This window comes from Gregarina niphandrodes, assembly GCF_000223845.1.
Source record: "Gregarina niphandrodes unplaced genomic scaffold scaffold00004, whole genome shotgun sequence".
Taxonomy (NCBI): Eukaryota; Apicomplexa; class Conoidasida; order Eugregarinorida; family Gregarinidae; genus Gregarina; species Gregarina niphandrodes.
Window position 1 is genome coordinate 91,414 of NW_011645775.1, and position 15,243 is coordinate 106,656.

The 15,243-nt window shown below is 52.8% G+C and overlaps 7 protein-coding genes across 7 annotated transcripts; 4 read left to right on the forward strand and 3 right to left on the reverse strand.

Annotated features, from left to right (window-relative positions):
* Nucleotides 1-36: 36 nt before the first annotated feature.
* On the forward strand, nt 37-1,263 carry GNI_027850 (hypothetical protein; the record flags this gene model as incomplete). The annotated part of the gene is made up of 1 exon (XM_011130788.1): nt 37-1,263. The coding sequence occupies one exon, from the start codon at nt 37-39 to the stop codon at nt 1,261-1,263; it is 1,227 nt and encodes a 408-aa protein (XP_011129090.1).
* Nucleotides 1,264-1,422: 159 nt separating this feature from the next.
* GNI_027860 (OST3/OST6 family protein) lies at nt 1,423-2,738 on the reverse strand (the record flags this gene model as incomplete). Its single annotated transcript, XM_011130789.1, has 4 exons — nt 1,423-1,469; nt 1,579-1,764; nt 1,857-2,010; nt 2,085-2,738. 4 exons carry the CDS (start codon nt 2,736-2,738, stop codon nt 1,423-1,425), a joined length of 1,041 nt encoding a protein of 346 aa, XP_011129091.1.
* Nucleotides 2,739-2,827: 89 nt separating this feature from the next.
* On the forward strand, nt 2,828-3,910 carry GNI_027870 (putative isochorismatase family hydrolase; the record flags this gene model as incomplete). Its single annotated transcript, XM_011130790.1, has 1 exon — nt 2,828-3,910. One exon carries the CDS (start codon nt 2,828-2,830, stop codon nt 3,908-3,910), a length of 1,083 nt encoding a protein of 360 aa, XP_011129092.1.
* A 123-nt stretch (nt 3,911-4,033) lies between these two features.
* Nucleotides 4,034-5,332, forward strand: GNI_027880 (putative transmembrane protein; the record flags this gene model as incomplete). The annotated part of the gene is made up of 1 exon (XM_011130791.1): nt 4,034-5,332. The coding sequence occupies one exon, from the start codon at nt 4,034-4,036 to the stop codon at nt 5,330-5,332; it is 1,299 nt and encodes a 432-aa protein (XP_011129093.1).
* Nucleotides 5,333-5,993: 661 nt separating this feature from the next.
* Nucleotides 5,994-8,198, forward strand: GNI_027890 (putative ATP-binding ABC transporter; the record flags this gene model as incomplete). The annotated part of the gene is made up of 1 exon (XM_011130792.1): nt 5,994-8,198. The coding sequence occupies one exon, from the start codon at nt 5,994-5,996 to the stop codon at nt 8,196-8,198; it is 2,205 nt and encodes a 734-aa protein (XP_011129094.1).
* A 182-nt stretch (nt 8,199-8,380) lies between these two features.
* GNI_027900 (hypothetical protein) lies at nt 8,381-11,852 on the reverse strand (the record flags this gene model as incomplete). Its single annotated transcript, XM_011130793.1, has 2 exons — nt 8,381-11,227; nt 11,370-11,852. The coding sequence occupies 2 exons, from the start codon at nt 11,850-11,852 to the stop codon at nt 8,381-8,383; spliced, it is 3,330 nt and encodes a 1,109-aa protein (XP_011129095.1).
* A 157-nt stretch (nt 11,853-12,009) lies between these two features.
* On the reverse strand, nt 12,010-15,087 carry GNI_027910 (Sec7 domain protein; the record flags this gene model as incomplete). Its single annotated transcript, XM_011130794.1, has 1 exon — nt 12,010-15,087. One exon carries the CDS (start codon nt 15,085-15,087, stop codon nt 12,010-12,012), a length of 3,078 nt encoding a protein of 1,025 aa, XP_011129096.1.
* Nucleotides 15,088-15,243: the final 156 nt, after the last annotated feature.

A 15,243-nucleotide genomic window follows, 5' to 3' on the forward strand; every position in this document is an offset into this window, starting at 1 on the left:
ACTCCCCCCCCCGTCAATGTACTCCCCCTAACGTCAATGTACTACCGCCCTGTTGATTGTGGCGGTTATGTAGATGACCAGGTCCCGTTGATACTTTGTTGTGGTTGGCCTAATGACTTGTATGCCTTCCTGTCTGCGTTGGAGGGGAATGGCGCATACAACGTGTTGGTGTTAAGCAGTAATGATGCGCCGTCTTGGGGCCGTTGGAACCGTGACTTGCGATCGTTTGGTCGCCGTTGTGTTTGGATGCATGGTAGTCCTCTGAGTTTAGAAGATTTGAAGAATGCAGGTGCTTTATTGGCGTATGGTATTGTGATATTTTCACAAGCACACGCGTTTGTAGCTCCAGGGGAGCCGCCTTTATCGACGAGTGCTGACCACCAGACGGTGTTAGTTCGGCAGCAACTGTTTGCATTATTTGCACGCGTAGATGAGTACCTACGGACTTCTGGTGAGTCGCCAGTGCTGGGTGCCGCGTCGGAGGAGGAGTCGGAGGCGCAGGTGCCGGTGTTGAAGATGCCTTGGGTTGTGACAGAGTTGCAGGAACGTGACAGTGTAGAGTATCTGTCCAGTTCTCAGGATGTGTTTCTTATCAGCGCACTCCGCTCGATCGCCACCCGAAAAGAGATCGGACAAATCGTACCAAAAAATGCCAGCGAACGAGGCGAAGATGCCAACTGGTTGCGCGAAGGCGGTCGCGCGACCGATACAAACGGTGGTGAAGCAGCACTTAAGTTCCAATTCAACCGTTCGGCGCTCGACTCCTCACCGTACGTTGTGCAAAGTGAATATCGCTCTGGTCGTGTGTACTTGCGTGAGATGGGGTATGCACTCATCGGTTTCGGTCTCCCCGTTAGCCGTCACAGCATGGACAGTAATTTGATTGAACACGCGGTGGATGGCTCGTGTTCGCCCGTGTGCGAAATCGTATCGAAGGTCGAACTCAAGCACCAACGGCTACAACGATACAGACTCAAATCACCCGTTCAACTCATCAATATACCTAAGATGTTCCATAACGTGCCCTTCAAGGAAGCCTTCAGTTACTTCGTAAAATTCGAGAATAAATTACCCATCGGCGTCCTTCGCACACTAATCCCAGCTGACGACCCAGACAATCACGCCAGCAGCGGTGGACCCTCCGAAATCGTCATATCCTGCCCAAGCCCCGTCTTCCAACTCATCCGCTCAGACAGACTCTACGTCATCCTCCCAACACCGAAATACGTTCTTGGCATGCTCCTCACCGACAACCCCCACTAGAAACAGGAAGAAGAAGGGGCCACCAGGAAGGGGCCACCAGGAGGAGGAATGATAAAGGAGACATGGACCACGAGGAGACTTCCACGAGGAGGACTTCTGCCAGGAGTGAACGAAACTGACGATGTTACGGACGACGTTACGGACGACGTTACGGATCCACTAGATAGTATAGTGTCGATCGTTGCGAGGCGATCCCCGAACGTAATCTGCAAGGCAAATGTCACAGGCAAGGGGTGGGCCACAGATCACAGGGCGGGGAGGTCCGCAAACGCACGGCAGGGGAAGATAGGTACGTCGGTCGGGAGGGAATCGTACTATTGCCTGGTAGAAGATTATAACTGATGTATGGCGCTTTCCTAAGAACAATTCCAGACACCTGGAAATACAAATAGAAGCATATCATACCACTCATCACCGCAAGGGGAAGCAACACTCTCCTGTACTTATTCTTCGGATTCATAGCAACAGCCACGAAATACAACAGGAAGGAAATGGCAATATCTACAACAGAGCAAGTCGCTCAGAGCAAGTCGCTCCTGGGAAAGGTAGGTTAGATAGTTTGGGAGAGGGGGGGCGAGGTAGGTGGGGCCTACTTAGAAAAGCTAGACCCATGCCTTCACCTAGGAATTGGAATCGGGCCTGAGGATGGATATACACTCGGTTTCCATACTGGTCGAGCCCAAACAGCCTCCAGCTATTGTTTTGCCAGTTGTAGATTATCCCACTGGTTGACGCCCAGAATATGGTCTATAATAATGGCGTTTGTGTGCAGACACACACACACGTTCAGAAATTAAGATGTGCAGTATGTGTACCCGTACCAAAGCTGGGACTGCGACCATCCACATATGTTTGATTAGGACTTTTGTGATGGTAGGAAGCAATGGTAGTGATATGACGGCCACTGTTGCGAGGGTTCCGAGAAGTCTTTGTTTGGTAATAAGAGGTGGTTTATAGAAGTGTTTCGTCCACAGGTCATCTCGTCCAAGCTTGTGTAAAACAGCTTTTATAAGTACGGCATCGTCAATGCTTTCAGTCCTGGGTAGAATATCCTGAGCTGTATGTTTACAGAACCCGGAACCAGGACACTTCAAGTTATTGTGGTTCAGTATATAAACATGTGGAATGTCGTTGAGGTACAATACATCTCTGTACCGCAACACGTCGAGGACGCCGAACACAACCGTGCGCCCCTTATCATCTATCACGGTTACATCCAGTGCATCCTCACGACTCAGCTTTCCTACTGCCTTCTCCAGAGCATGAATACAACTCGTGCAGAATTCACAACGTGGAGTATCACTCGCTGTTGCCAGTAGAACTAAAGTCCAGTCATCCTTCTTCCTTTCAGAATATTCTTTAAGAACACGCCGATCAATAGGTATAGTTCCAGCTTGCGAATCTTTCTTCAACCTCCGGTCGGATCTAGCCACTCCAGCAACCAACAACCCTAACACCACTGCTGCCCATTTCATTTAAAAAATCTCCCTGCCCTGAACCCATAAGACTCCTAAACCAACTAGAGTGCTTCATACTAAGCCCATCAGAGTGCTAAGTCTACTCTATGCATTTGGTTGTTGATTCCTCAAGCTTTATTGAAGCTGACCCACTCGGGGATGAATTATGTGGTCACATGATTCGTCTGTTTGAAATACTTGAAATGCCTATTGTGACCTTGGGCAAGCTAAGTGGGGAAAGCTCGGCCAAGTATCAAGATGATTATGGCGAGTGTCTTCAAGGTGTTTGCAATCACTTGAATAAACATGGAACCAGAGAAATGCTGTATCTGAGCCATGATATACCGCGTCAAGATTCCAAGTTATTTCAGGTCATGAAAGATTTCTGGACCAATTGGGACGTCTACTTATTAGGAGACTTTATTTCCGCCGAGCTGTACGCTGACGCTACCTCAGAAACAACTCGCAGGCAGCACCTCATCTTAACTAGCGCTGTATCACTACCGTTCGAAATTTTGTACACGGCTCTTCATCCTAAGTTTTCGGATGTTAGCAAATTGATTGTGAAGCCTCTGATTGAGCTAAAACGGAAGCAATACTCACGTGAGGAGACACTCCAGAGTACCCTGAAGAGTGATAGAGACCTTGGGTTTGTAGATTCCAAGACTACCATCCAGATTGATCCTTCCAAGTCACGTATTGCCCTTTTCGTGTGCGATGTGCAAGACAGAATACTGAAAGGTTTGAGCAACGTCAGTGAATCTGGTGTGAAGGAGCTGGTCGATCATATAGGAAATTGCATAACCTGGGCCCACAAAACACCGCGCATCGACTTGGTAGTGACCGCACAAATTCCAGAGAAGCTAGGACCGGTTAACTCCACGATACTGGAGGCCCTGAAACCCCCACCGGCCTCTGGCAAATCTACTACCGCAGTGGTGCCCAAAACGTCCTTCAGTGCGGGAAAATATTTAGCCGACTACGACACCGTTATTATCACCGGGATCGAGACGCACATCTGCATTCTGTTAACTGCATTGGAACTGACCGGTAACCAGCAGGCTATTGTCGTAAGGAACGCCATTGCCAGCAGCACACCATTCGACGACTGGATTGCACTGCTGAGACTAGGTAAACGGCCCAACGTGAGGGTTATAGAGTCCGTTGATCTCATAGAAATCTCGAAGTGAGCGCGGCGCGCGCTGGGCGCTGTCGGTACCGTGGGTCGGTACCGTGGGTGGGCGCTTCGGCAGGGGCAGCGTGGCGCTGGGGATTGAGTGAAGGTTTTTTTGCCTTGTTGGAAAAAAAAGAACATGGAAGCGAGTGTGTCGATAGTCACGTTGGAGTCGGTGGCGCCGAAGCAGAGGGGAAGTTATGGGTCTCGTGCGAGTGTGCGAGTGTCCCTATGGAACTACCCGTCGTGGATTGCGTATCTGATGGCGCTGTTTACGATCTGTGCAGGAGTGTTCAGTTCGACTACCTCGACGTGGATGAACAAGCAGAACGCGCCTTCCTGTAGCGGTTGCGAGCCGGAGCCGTTCGTGGGTGCTATGTTACAAACGCAGCAGATGTTCATTGCCGAGTGCATTGCGTTAATTGTGTGGTTGATCGATAACTACTTTTCGGGTCGAGCAAAGAAAGCCCCGCTCTTCGAGTTCGTGACAGACAAGATTGAGTTGACCGGACCCACGGGCCGGTGGTGGTTTTGGCCTTGCTGCGCGGTTTGCGACTTTGCTGCGACCCTCATGATCAACCACGCGTACCAGTACACGTTTGCGGCGACTGTGGAGATGTTGCGGAATTTCATGGTGGTGATGGCGGCGGTGTTCCAGGTGGTGCTGATCCGAAAGTCCGTCACGGTGCACCAATGGTTGGGAGTCCTGAGTATCACTGTGGCGATGATCCTGACAGCAATACCAGCTATCATAAGCCCCGACGACAGTTTGCACGATGCTAGCGCAACTCGTACGGTCATCGGAGTCGCGCTGGCCGTGGCCGGCACGACCGTGCAGGCGTTCCAACTCTTGGTCGAGGAGTGGCTCTTCCGAAAGGGAAGATACCCCCCACTCAAGGCCGTGGGCTTGGAAGGCATTACCGGAATGATCCTCACTTGCATTGCCTGGCCAATTTATCAAAACACAGGAGCCGAAGACATCACTGGCTCGTGGTACCAATTGTTCCACAACAGGACACTTATTGGAGTGACTCTGGGTTACCTGCCTTGTGGGACAATATTCAATATTTGTGGATTAGGTACGACGAAGCTTGCTGGTGGCTTGCTACGAGGTGTGTGCTTCGCAGTTAGGGCTCCGTTGGTCTGGTTGGTAAGTATGATTGTTAAGTGGCAGTCATACGATAATTATTCACTCGCTTCGGCGATTGTATTCGCATTGGGCTTTACAGTCTATTGCAACTTCTATGGACTCCTCGGAGACCAGGAGAAGTACCTCTGGCTAAGAAAGCCGGTTCCCTGCTTCTGCACCAAACCGGAGCTTGATGATCCGCCTTTCGGGCCCGAACGGCCTCTCTACGACGAAGAGTACGACCGAGACTACGATCAAGGCGATGAGGACGACGATGATGCTCATCCTGAACAACAGAATCTTGTTTAAAACGCCATTTGTCTTGGCCGAAAAAAGGCCCCGGGCTTTACGTTAATTATGTTTCATTTCAATCTTTCAGAACTGAACTACGCTTTGGTGGAGGTAGTCCGGACATGGATTGCTTCCCGCTAATACGGACATTCGGAGTTTGGAGATAATTATTTACACCGATGTGCGCAACCAGAGCAGTTGAGAAACAAGACCACTCCAGCCAACAGAGGAACACATACAGGAAATATGTGTGACAAGAATTGTGTTGGACATGATTCTGGTTTTCTTCCGTTACTCGCGACACATCGGACGGCGATTTAGGTCAGATTGGTACATAGAGCATGCATGCGCTCGGTGTTAAATCTGACCTGGTAAAAAAATATACCGCAATTCTGGCTCGTCTGCGATTCGAACCCTTGCTTGCTCCTTTGCACTAGGCATCCTACTTGCTCACCCTACAACCCTACCAAACCTCCCCTTCTACCCATGTCAATTGATGCTACCCCGACTACAACCCCTAGCGAGAGCGAAGCTGCGTCTCAACTACGCGAAGACCTGCTTAGCCGAACACGTTTATAGTAGTAAGATGTCTTAGAGCAAGAAGCGGGGGTGGAGAAACTTGCAAGTACTTTTTTGATCTATACGATTATTATTTTGCCAGGTCTTTGCTGTAAAAAATATGTTACTGAAGGGCACACAAGTGGGCACTGCTAAAGTCTTCCCTCACATACGGGCATTGTCCTCATCGCCTGCAGATCATCTGGCTACGGCTACCAGTGTTGACGGTCGCCAGGAGTCGGTATCCAAGTCTATAAAGCACAAGTCGAACCCGGCCAACGGAAAATCGGATATACGTCATATCGTGAAGATAAAGAGGTCTGTGGAGCGGAAGCCACGATGGGTCTTTTTAACGGGAAGAGATATTCAGCAGAAAGCTGCGGCGAAGGAGTACGGTCGGCTAGAAGAGGTCGAGGTTAACCATCTGGAGGCCTTGCGCTACATCGGAGGCTTCCTGTGGCCTGACGACTGGAGGAGTCGATTGGAGACACTGGGATCTTTCGCAGCCACAATGAGTGGTCGGTATTTCCAGAGCTTAGCGCCGACGTACATTTCCAAGTTGACGGATATGTTGGCCGATAGCAAGGTACTGCTGGAAGGTGACAGCGAAGATTGGGCAGAGATACTCCGTACGGTCCTTTTATTTGGTGGCTGCCGTCTCTTGGCCTTGGGTTCTCGCGAGATGCGGAACATATTGTACAGTCATGTAATCAAGAAGGCTAATACGCGTATGGCCTCTGAAATGTTCCAGGTGCTACAAGATACCGATTTGGACTTTTTGCTGAGGAATCGCCCAGGGGAACTGACGAGCAACGTAATCGGGTCCAGCCGGGCGCTAGGGGGTTTGCTAAGCAACATGAATCACCGGGCGGTCCCGATGTACATGGACATCACATCTCTTACGGGCAAATTCCGGAAAATAAAGCGTAATGACTTGTCAAGTTTGGCCAAGTCGACTTTGGCGATTTACTTTTTGTTCTCGTGCGTCTACGGCGACGTCCGGGTGCGGGAGCGTTTGCGGATGAACCGGGCGGACAACGTTCTCCGGGGCAGCATGCTGGAGTCGCTGCAGAACGGAGAGTGTGTTCGCGCCTTGCACACAGGTCGCAGGGAATTATTCAAGTTCGCTAGACGGTACGACGACTACGAGGCGTCCAAGACTCATGTAAGCCACTCGCTGGCGACCATGAATGTGGGGCAACAGCTCATTATACGGACCGCCATCACTTTAGCCATGCTCCGTACGGCCGACCGCATCTTTAAGGGTGAAGCCAAGTCGGGAGAACTTTCTATGGTAATGCATATGTTCGACGGCTTAGTGCACCCACTTAACTATGTGGGCACAATGTACAGAGAGTTCAAGGCGAACTATCAAGAGATCGTCCAAGGACTCAAGCTGCTCAAAATACGGACAGTACGAGACGCACCTAATGCCAAACCTCTCGTCATTAACAGAGGCAGCATCCAGTTACGTAACACCTCCTTCCGGTACCCCGGCGCTGCAACGGTCCCTGGTGCTGCCACGGTGCAGAAGGATGTGTTACGGAACATAAATTTATCCATTGCGGGCAAGTCAAAGGTAGCGATTGTGGGTCCTTCCGGTAGCGGAAAGAGCACGTTGCTGCGACTCATTTTGAGACTGTACTCGCCTCAGACGGGTACGGTCGGCATCTGCGGCCAAGACATAAGCCAAGTCACACTCAAATCGCTGCGGACGGCGATTGCGCTCGTGCCGCAGGATGTATTGCTGTTCAACACCACGCTCCGTGAAAACCTGCTGTACGGGTCAGAGACCGTCCCCGAGACAGGTGGGACCTCCATCTCCGACGAGCGGCTCATGGACGTCATTCGTCTCTGCGGGCTAGAGGAACTCGTAAATAAAATCTCGCTCGATGGAATCGTAGGAGAACGTGGACAGGCACTCAGCGGCGGCGAACGACGCCGGGTCGGTGTCGCTCGCGCCATGCTCCGAGACGCACCCATTGTACTTCTCGATGAACCCACTAGCGGCCTCGACGCACACAATCAAATCCTTGTCATGCAGGCCATAGGCAAACTCGCCAACGATCGAACCATCATCATGGTTGCGCACAAACTCCAAACTGTCACCGACGCTGACGAAATCGTCTACATCGAGGACGGCATGATCAAGGAACGAGGCACGCATGACCAACTTCTCAGCAGACCCGTCGGCAAATACAACGCCATGTGGAAACTGCAGGAGTCCGGCCTCGACGCGCCCGAAAACGCCTCCACCGCACCCTCCGACGACGCAACAACCGTTCGCTCCAGCTGCAGCAGCTCGGGCGCCTGCTGCCACGACTGAGTCCCATTTTTGGTAAAACGAATCCTGGCTCGAATCCTTGCCGAAAAAGTCATCTAAACGCGGAAGAAAAGTCGTAACTGACCGACTCCGACTCCTAGCCGACCGACTCGGTCGAGTCACCAGGACCATGTAGGGGTTAGGCCGAGCCCTGTGTGGTCCAAGTCCTCCAGAGTCGGACCGACTCAGTGGATGATTTCCAAAATGGACTTGATGGTGGTCCGCATGTCCGCCAGGAGGAGGATATATTGTATGCATTCGAAGGTGGGCCGGATACGTGGGTCCAGTGCCGACAGGTCCTCCGGATTTTTGGCCGCGTTCCTGTGCTGGCCCTTGGGCACCAGCGCGCCGTCGGGGAGTTGTCGGAGCGACTTGAGGATGACAGCACCCTCTACCTCGTCCACCTTGGCGATGTCCGGCGTGCTCGCCAAGACCACAAGCAGCGTCTTGAGTGTCTCCAGAATCGCTTCTGGGTTCGCGTCTGCCCGCTCCTGCACGGCGATCTCGTGGAGACAGATACGCAGCAGCCGGCACACGACTGGAATGAGTCCGTGTACTACCCGCTCGGGGTCCCTCTCGGGGTTTTGTTCGGAAATAGCCTCGTTCACCGCGCTCTCGCCATCCTTGCCGGCCGACTCCTTGGCCGCCTTACTGGGCACCGCTTTGGTCGGCGGTGTAAAGTCGACCAGTCTGATGGACTGGAGCGGCTCATTGAGCTCCTCCATAACGTTGAGAATATGCCGTTTCAAGTCCCCAATAACCTGGTTGTTGCGGGGGCCGAGGAGTTTGTTCTTCACCAGATATTCGCGCGCCTTCACAAAGAGGTCGGCGAGGTAGCTGCTGAAGGGTATGGGGATCGGTTCGTAATGGCAGGAGACGAGCTGGAGGAGTGTCTTGCCGAGCACCTCGGGAATGTTCCGTGGTTCCGGAGGTCCCAGCTTCCGGAGCGGAATGGGGTAGCTACAGCAGGGGTAGACCTCAACGTAGTTTAGCGACAGTTCAGGGATCAACTGTAACTCGATTATCTCGTACCATGATTCCAACCCACGACATGGCACCAGACCCAGGTGGCTGGACATCGCCTGCATCGCCACCCGACGTTCCTTACGTGTGCCGAACGCTGTCATCACACTCAGCAACTGCGCGATCGACCGCCAAAGCTCCATCAAGCCATCAATGCGAACCCCCATCTTCGCAATTCGCCCATATGTCTCCTTAACCAATCTCGGTACCAACAGAGTTCCTTCCTCAAACACGTCCGTTCCACCACCACCAGAACTACCCCCGAGGCCACTGCCGCCGGTCACATTGCCACGACGCATGTCGCCGCCAGACAGTGAGGCCGCGTGCTCCTCCGGCTCAAAGAGACTGGTTGGTGGGTTCGGCAGCCGTTCACAGAAGAGTGGCCACATGCGCCAAGTGGCGTACATGTAGCACTGCACATACAGCCGCACAAATACCGCTGGCCACGTCACGTTAGTGATCACCGACATCCGCGGCGTTACCCCTTCGGTCTGACCCTTGCGCCGGTGCACAGAAAGCCAACGCCTTGCAGTCTTACCCGCGCGTTTCTGCGGCCCGCCCCGGCTCTCGCCGGACTGGGGCTGCTTCGCGACTGCTTCGTCCAACTCACTGCCCTCCGGAGAAGACGACTTAGCGCCAGTCTCCGCGACGGTACTGCTCCGTGCCTGCGGATCCGTGGTTGCACCGCTGTAGGCAATGCCAGTCTCGTCCGGCACTCGGTTGCCCTCGTCGCCCGCATTACCTCCTACGCTCCCTGGGTCCTCTTCCAAGATCGCCGCTTCGGCAGGGTCCGGGGGTACAATTTGCGGGTGATTCAGGAGTTGACCGAGCAGTTCCACGAAGGCGTGCGCTTGAAAGGCCTGCAAAAGGGCGCAGTTGGCCCGCGCCGTAACCTCCACCACCGCACGCGAGACCGCGTCGTCCCGGACAGCAGAGAGCGCCTTGTTCACTGCCATCGGCGACATCCGGTGCACGTACAGCATCACAATTATAGGCACCGCCGGGACCGGTCCGGCTCGTCGATCGAAACCAAGGTCGGCAAAGTCAACAGACCAGAAAGACGGCGTCTCGATCAGCGCGACCAGGTCATCCAGCGCGAAGGTCACGCCGCAGGACAGAGCCTCCTGACTCAACGAGCAAACCGCAAACATCAAACACGTCAACCTCGCCGCCACGTCCTTCGAACTCAACGTGCGCACACCCGGGTCGCACACCGTGCTCTCCGTGTCGCAAAGCGGCACCAGGTCCTGCGGTTTCAGCGTCTGCGCCGGCGTACCCATGGGCGGGGCCTGTCCACTTAGTGGCGGGGCCTGTCCACTAAGGGGCGGGGCATGTCCACTTAGGGGCGGGGCCTGTCCATCCGCTGCCAGCGCACTATCGAGTGGGGGCTCATGTTCATAGGCCACGAGCGCCGAGCTGGCCAGAGAGCTCGGAACGCTCGCCCCCAGAAGCTCCGGGGAACGCAGCAGTTCAGAGATGACTTGCAGCAAGTGCGCAACAAAGGTAGCGGGCGGGAACACCTGCAGCTTGGTTCCGGGCCGCGGGGGGGCGCTACTGGCGGAAACGCTGTTGGGCTGACACCCCAATGAGTGGCTCTGGGTGACTTGCGTTTCGAACGTCTGGTATAATTGGTTCATGTAGGGCAGCGCGGTCCACACCCGCTGTTCCACCAATACCAGCAACTGTGAGACCCGAACCAACGAAGACCGAACTGCTACGGCCAACTCCAAGCAATCCAGCAAGTAGCTGTCCGGCCTCAGGATCCGGGCGTGTTGCATGTCAGTGCTGATCCAGGTCAGAATGGGCGCGTAGTCACGCCGCATGTTGAAGCGGTGCTGACTGGAATTGAGGGAACTACGCGCAGAAGCCCAGCGGATTGTAGGAGCCTCCAGTAGGTTCGTTAGCGCAAGCACAATCGTGTCGCTCTCGTCATCCGCGTCCGCCAACGTGTATCGAAGCACGTTGCCGCCAGTCATAACCGCCAGCGCGTTCTCAAACCAACATGCTGCCTGCAGAAAGAATCGTCGAGCAGAGTAGACAGGACCGAGTTGATACCCGTGCGCGCAGAATCGCGCCTCGTCTGGTGCGCGCACACGTGTGTGCACAAGTGTGTGCACACGCGTGTGCTCGCTCACAAAAGGGCTATCTTACTGTTTGAGCCATGGATTTTTTGAGCGTAACGTCGGATATTCTGATCCACCGTCTCCAGCAAGCCCTGGCGGACTCCAAGGCTTCTTTATGTTCACTCAGAACAGAACGTCCGCTGTCGCCAGCGCCACCGTCCGAGCTGAGGACCATGGTTACGTTTGGGCTGTTGCCGGAGAGGGCTCCAACCACGACGTCCTCGTCGACTGGGACGTCTGTCCGACTCGCGAACAGCATCCCCGTAAGTCCGCCAAACCAGCCGCCGGCGTTCTTGCTGACTTTCTCAATCATCTCGTAATACCTCAAGTCCTTGTTACGCTCCCGATTGCCTTCGTCCTGAGGAGGCGGGCCCTCCCGGGGCAAGAGTCTAAACACTTCGCGAAGCAGCCAGGAATGATGGTCTTGGAAATCCTCTCGCATGAAGCGAGTCGCACTCAACCGGGGAGCCATGCCACATAAGCTAATCAGATCATTCAACTCCACAATCATGTTCAAAAATTGCTCATCTCGATGTAACAGACCTGCAGATCTTCTGAAGCTCTCTAACAGATAAGGCAAGGTTGCCTGGGTTCTACAGCAACAAACATTCACATTCACTATCGCGGTGAGGACAAATGGAAGGTGAGGACAACCGGGGTGTCTGACATTACTTGTAGCTGCAAACGGGGTGAATGAATTGCATCATATCAGCAAGCATGGCTAGAATGTAGTCCGCCTTTCCGAAGCGTGACCAAATTGAAATTAGATGGTAGAAGCATTCCAGCCCTTTCTCGAAGTAGACGAAATCCTTGCAATTGGACATGACTTGAATGTATGCGGTGTTCCAAAATTCACCTTCGGTCCACAATGTTTCGGCCAGCTCCAGGACGACGGCTTCGTCCTTCATTTCCCAGGCAGCATGGGTAAGCTCGGACTGTTGAAGCAAAGTGTGTACGTCTATGACGGGATGTTCTGTGGGATACAGTCCATCTTCTTCTATTTGCTTGTTGATAGCCAGGCCGTCCTCCTTTATTGTTTGGTAGACACTTCGCATATACAGCGCACTCAAGGTCGTCATGTCTTCTATCCGATATGTATTGGCCAGGAAGTTGTCTACACTCATCTTTGTCTTGGCATCTGGGTGGTGCAAGTCGGTGTTGAGCATTACAATGGCGAATGAAAGCAAGAAGACAACATCGGACGTGACGAAGACCGTTCTGCCGGAGCCGTTCTCATTCACCACCAGACGGGGCGTCCTTTCCTCGACGGTAAGGACAGGGTCGTTCGGATCTGTGCTAGGAGGGGTAATCGACTGTCCTGGTGCTATGTCTTGTTGCAAGAAATACTCCTTGCCGAAACGGTCCAAAATTCGGTCAATCATTTGCCCCTCGCCCGGCAGCTTGAAAGATCCCAGGAACATCCGCAAAGCACTGACCGCGGACACGCCGTTAAAATCGAACAGCCGTAAGAAGGCGTCCAACACCTGCTGGTGCCAGGGACCCTTCGAACCCAAGACCTCCCCAATTAAGGACAAATTAAGGCTTGGAGTAAGCAACAAAAATCGAGCCACAGCCGTAACGTCGTCCTCATCCCGAATCTTGCCAGCCCTAATCAAATGCTCGCTAATCTCCTTTGGTCCGGCCTGGTTAATGGCGTGCACTAGCTCTTCAGTCCGTCTTCTCTCTACTAAATTCTTTGCCGCTGACGAAAGGCAAGCACTCAAAGGCACGAGCTGCACTGACCCAGGTGACGGAGCATTCTCTCGCGGCGCAGTGGCAGACGACTGTCTTTCCGACTCCCACTGGCTGAGTATTAACGAAACGCATTCGGCAATCTTGCAGAGAATATCGAAGCCGGCTTTTTGAACGGCGCACACGCGTTTGTAAGACGAGCGCACTCGACCGCCGGCACCCCGACCACCTTGTTGAATGGCCAGCGACTTCCAAACACGAGTGGTATAGTGCTGCGGTTGTGCATCTTCGATAACGGGGCTGTCAGCCTGGCTGCGGCTCGCAGAAGCATCCTTCGGATCCCGAATTTCCTTCGGAGTGAATTCAGGCTCCGCATTTACGATTGCGGCTATTACGATTCTTCGGAGTATGGGAGTCCGCTGGAAGTTGCAGTCAAAGTTCTCGAAGATGGAAAGGATTCCTTGAGGTCCAATGGTCCCAAAAATCTGTAGGATCATTTTGCAAACCATCTCCTGCCTCTCCAACAAGTTTACAGATTTGGTCAAATATGTGCTTGGGTGCTGTCCATTCAAGTAGGTACCCACAGAGGTATCGCCACCCGTGAGGCCCTGTAGAAGCACATTTCTGACCGCAAACGTATTTATAAACATCTGGTAGTGAACTGGATTGTTAAGATCAGTGAGTAGAGGAATGAGGAACCTTAGTTGTGTCGCGAAAACATAGGCTGAGACGTCAACAGAGTTTTGCGTCTGCCAGACGACTGGAATGACGTACCGGTTTAGCAAATCCTTCAGCGGTCCATCAGACTTGAAATGTTCCGGTCCGACTGTGATGCTGTCATACAGCAACTGGTATCCGAGGTTGATCAACTGCTCTTCCCGACCTTTTACCAGCCTCTCATCGACCTCCTGGAGCAGTTCCAGTTTACTGTCTGCGCTGTCTATCCTCGATCCTCGGCTGACGTCCGACACCCTCTTACCAATAGGACCTTCTAACAATCTGGAGTCGGTCCCGATATTGGCCGCTGCATTTCGGGCATCGGTCATGGATGTTCGGCCGGCGGGGGCCTTCAGGTCTGTTGGAGGGGCGGGTTCAGCAGACCAATTTGATGAGGAAAGTACGGACGACGGATTGGAGCTCAAGCTTGCATTTAGTCCGCTGTTGTCAGTTAGTAGTCCAGCACCGGCGGTGGTGCCGGCTTCAACGACGCTGTTGGCTTTTGGTTGTTCCAAGAGTCCAGACCTTTCGCAGTGGTCGATAGAGTGTAGGTCATCCCCCGCAGTTTGCTGTTGCAGCCACGGCAGTTCTCCGACAGGCCGGCAGGGGTAAGAGGGTAGTCTCTGCTTGTTTAGTTTGAGGCCGGTGTTTAGTAAGCGAATAACATACTTGACGAATTGCAATCGAAGACTTTCCCAGGCAACAGGAGGATCTTGATGACTATCATCACTCTTGGACCCCCTCAGGGTCTGACTCCTCAGGGTCTGACTAAAAATTAGATGATATAGGGTTTTAATGACCAGTTCCGCTTCAACATCGTTAGACTGAATGAGTTCGTAATGACAAAGTTTGAAGTACCCCCACAAAATATCACTTGGTATATGAGTAGACATGGTGGGATTACTGATAAGGATTTTGATGAGTTGTACTTTCCTACGATTAACCCCTAGAGATACCTCACTGACCATGCAGCATCTTGCTATCTCGATAAATAGCTGCTCCTCTCGAATATCATTCAATAAAACTTTCTCTAGCGAATCCAAACATAGCAATCGTATGCTCTCGTCTATTTCCTCGTTATTCACATATAGACATAGCAGCTTAATTGCCTCCAACACTACACAGGCCGGAGCCGGGTCTGTTGTACCAAGTCGTTCCGCTAAGAGCGATATTCTTAGACTGCCGCCTGCATTACCACCTCCTCCATCACCGACAATTCGATTACCAGGCGCTGTTAATATATCTCTCCGAAAGCGCTGCCTTCTAGGATCAGTCAATTGACATACAGAATCTAGGTTGTGTAATTGCAACCGAAGCAACCTGGTTAATGACACCATAAAAAAATTGGCGGCGAACTACTCCGCTGGCGGTTTTCCTTGACACAACAACTAAGTGTGACAACTAAGCGTGATCTGTAGGGTCACACTGTCTGTAGGGTCAGACTGATCTGTAGGGTCAGACTTGCTTTATTCAAGAACCCAAACTTCCAGGGC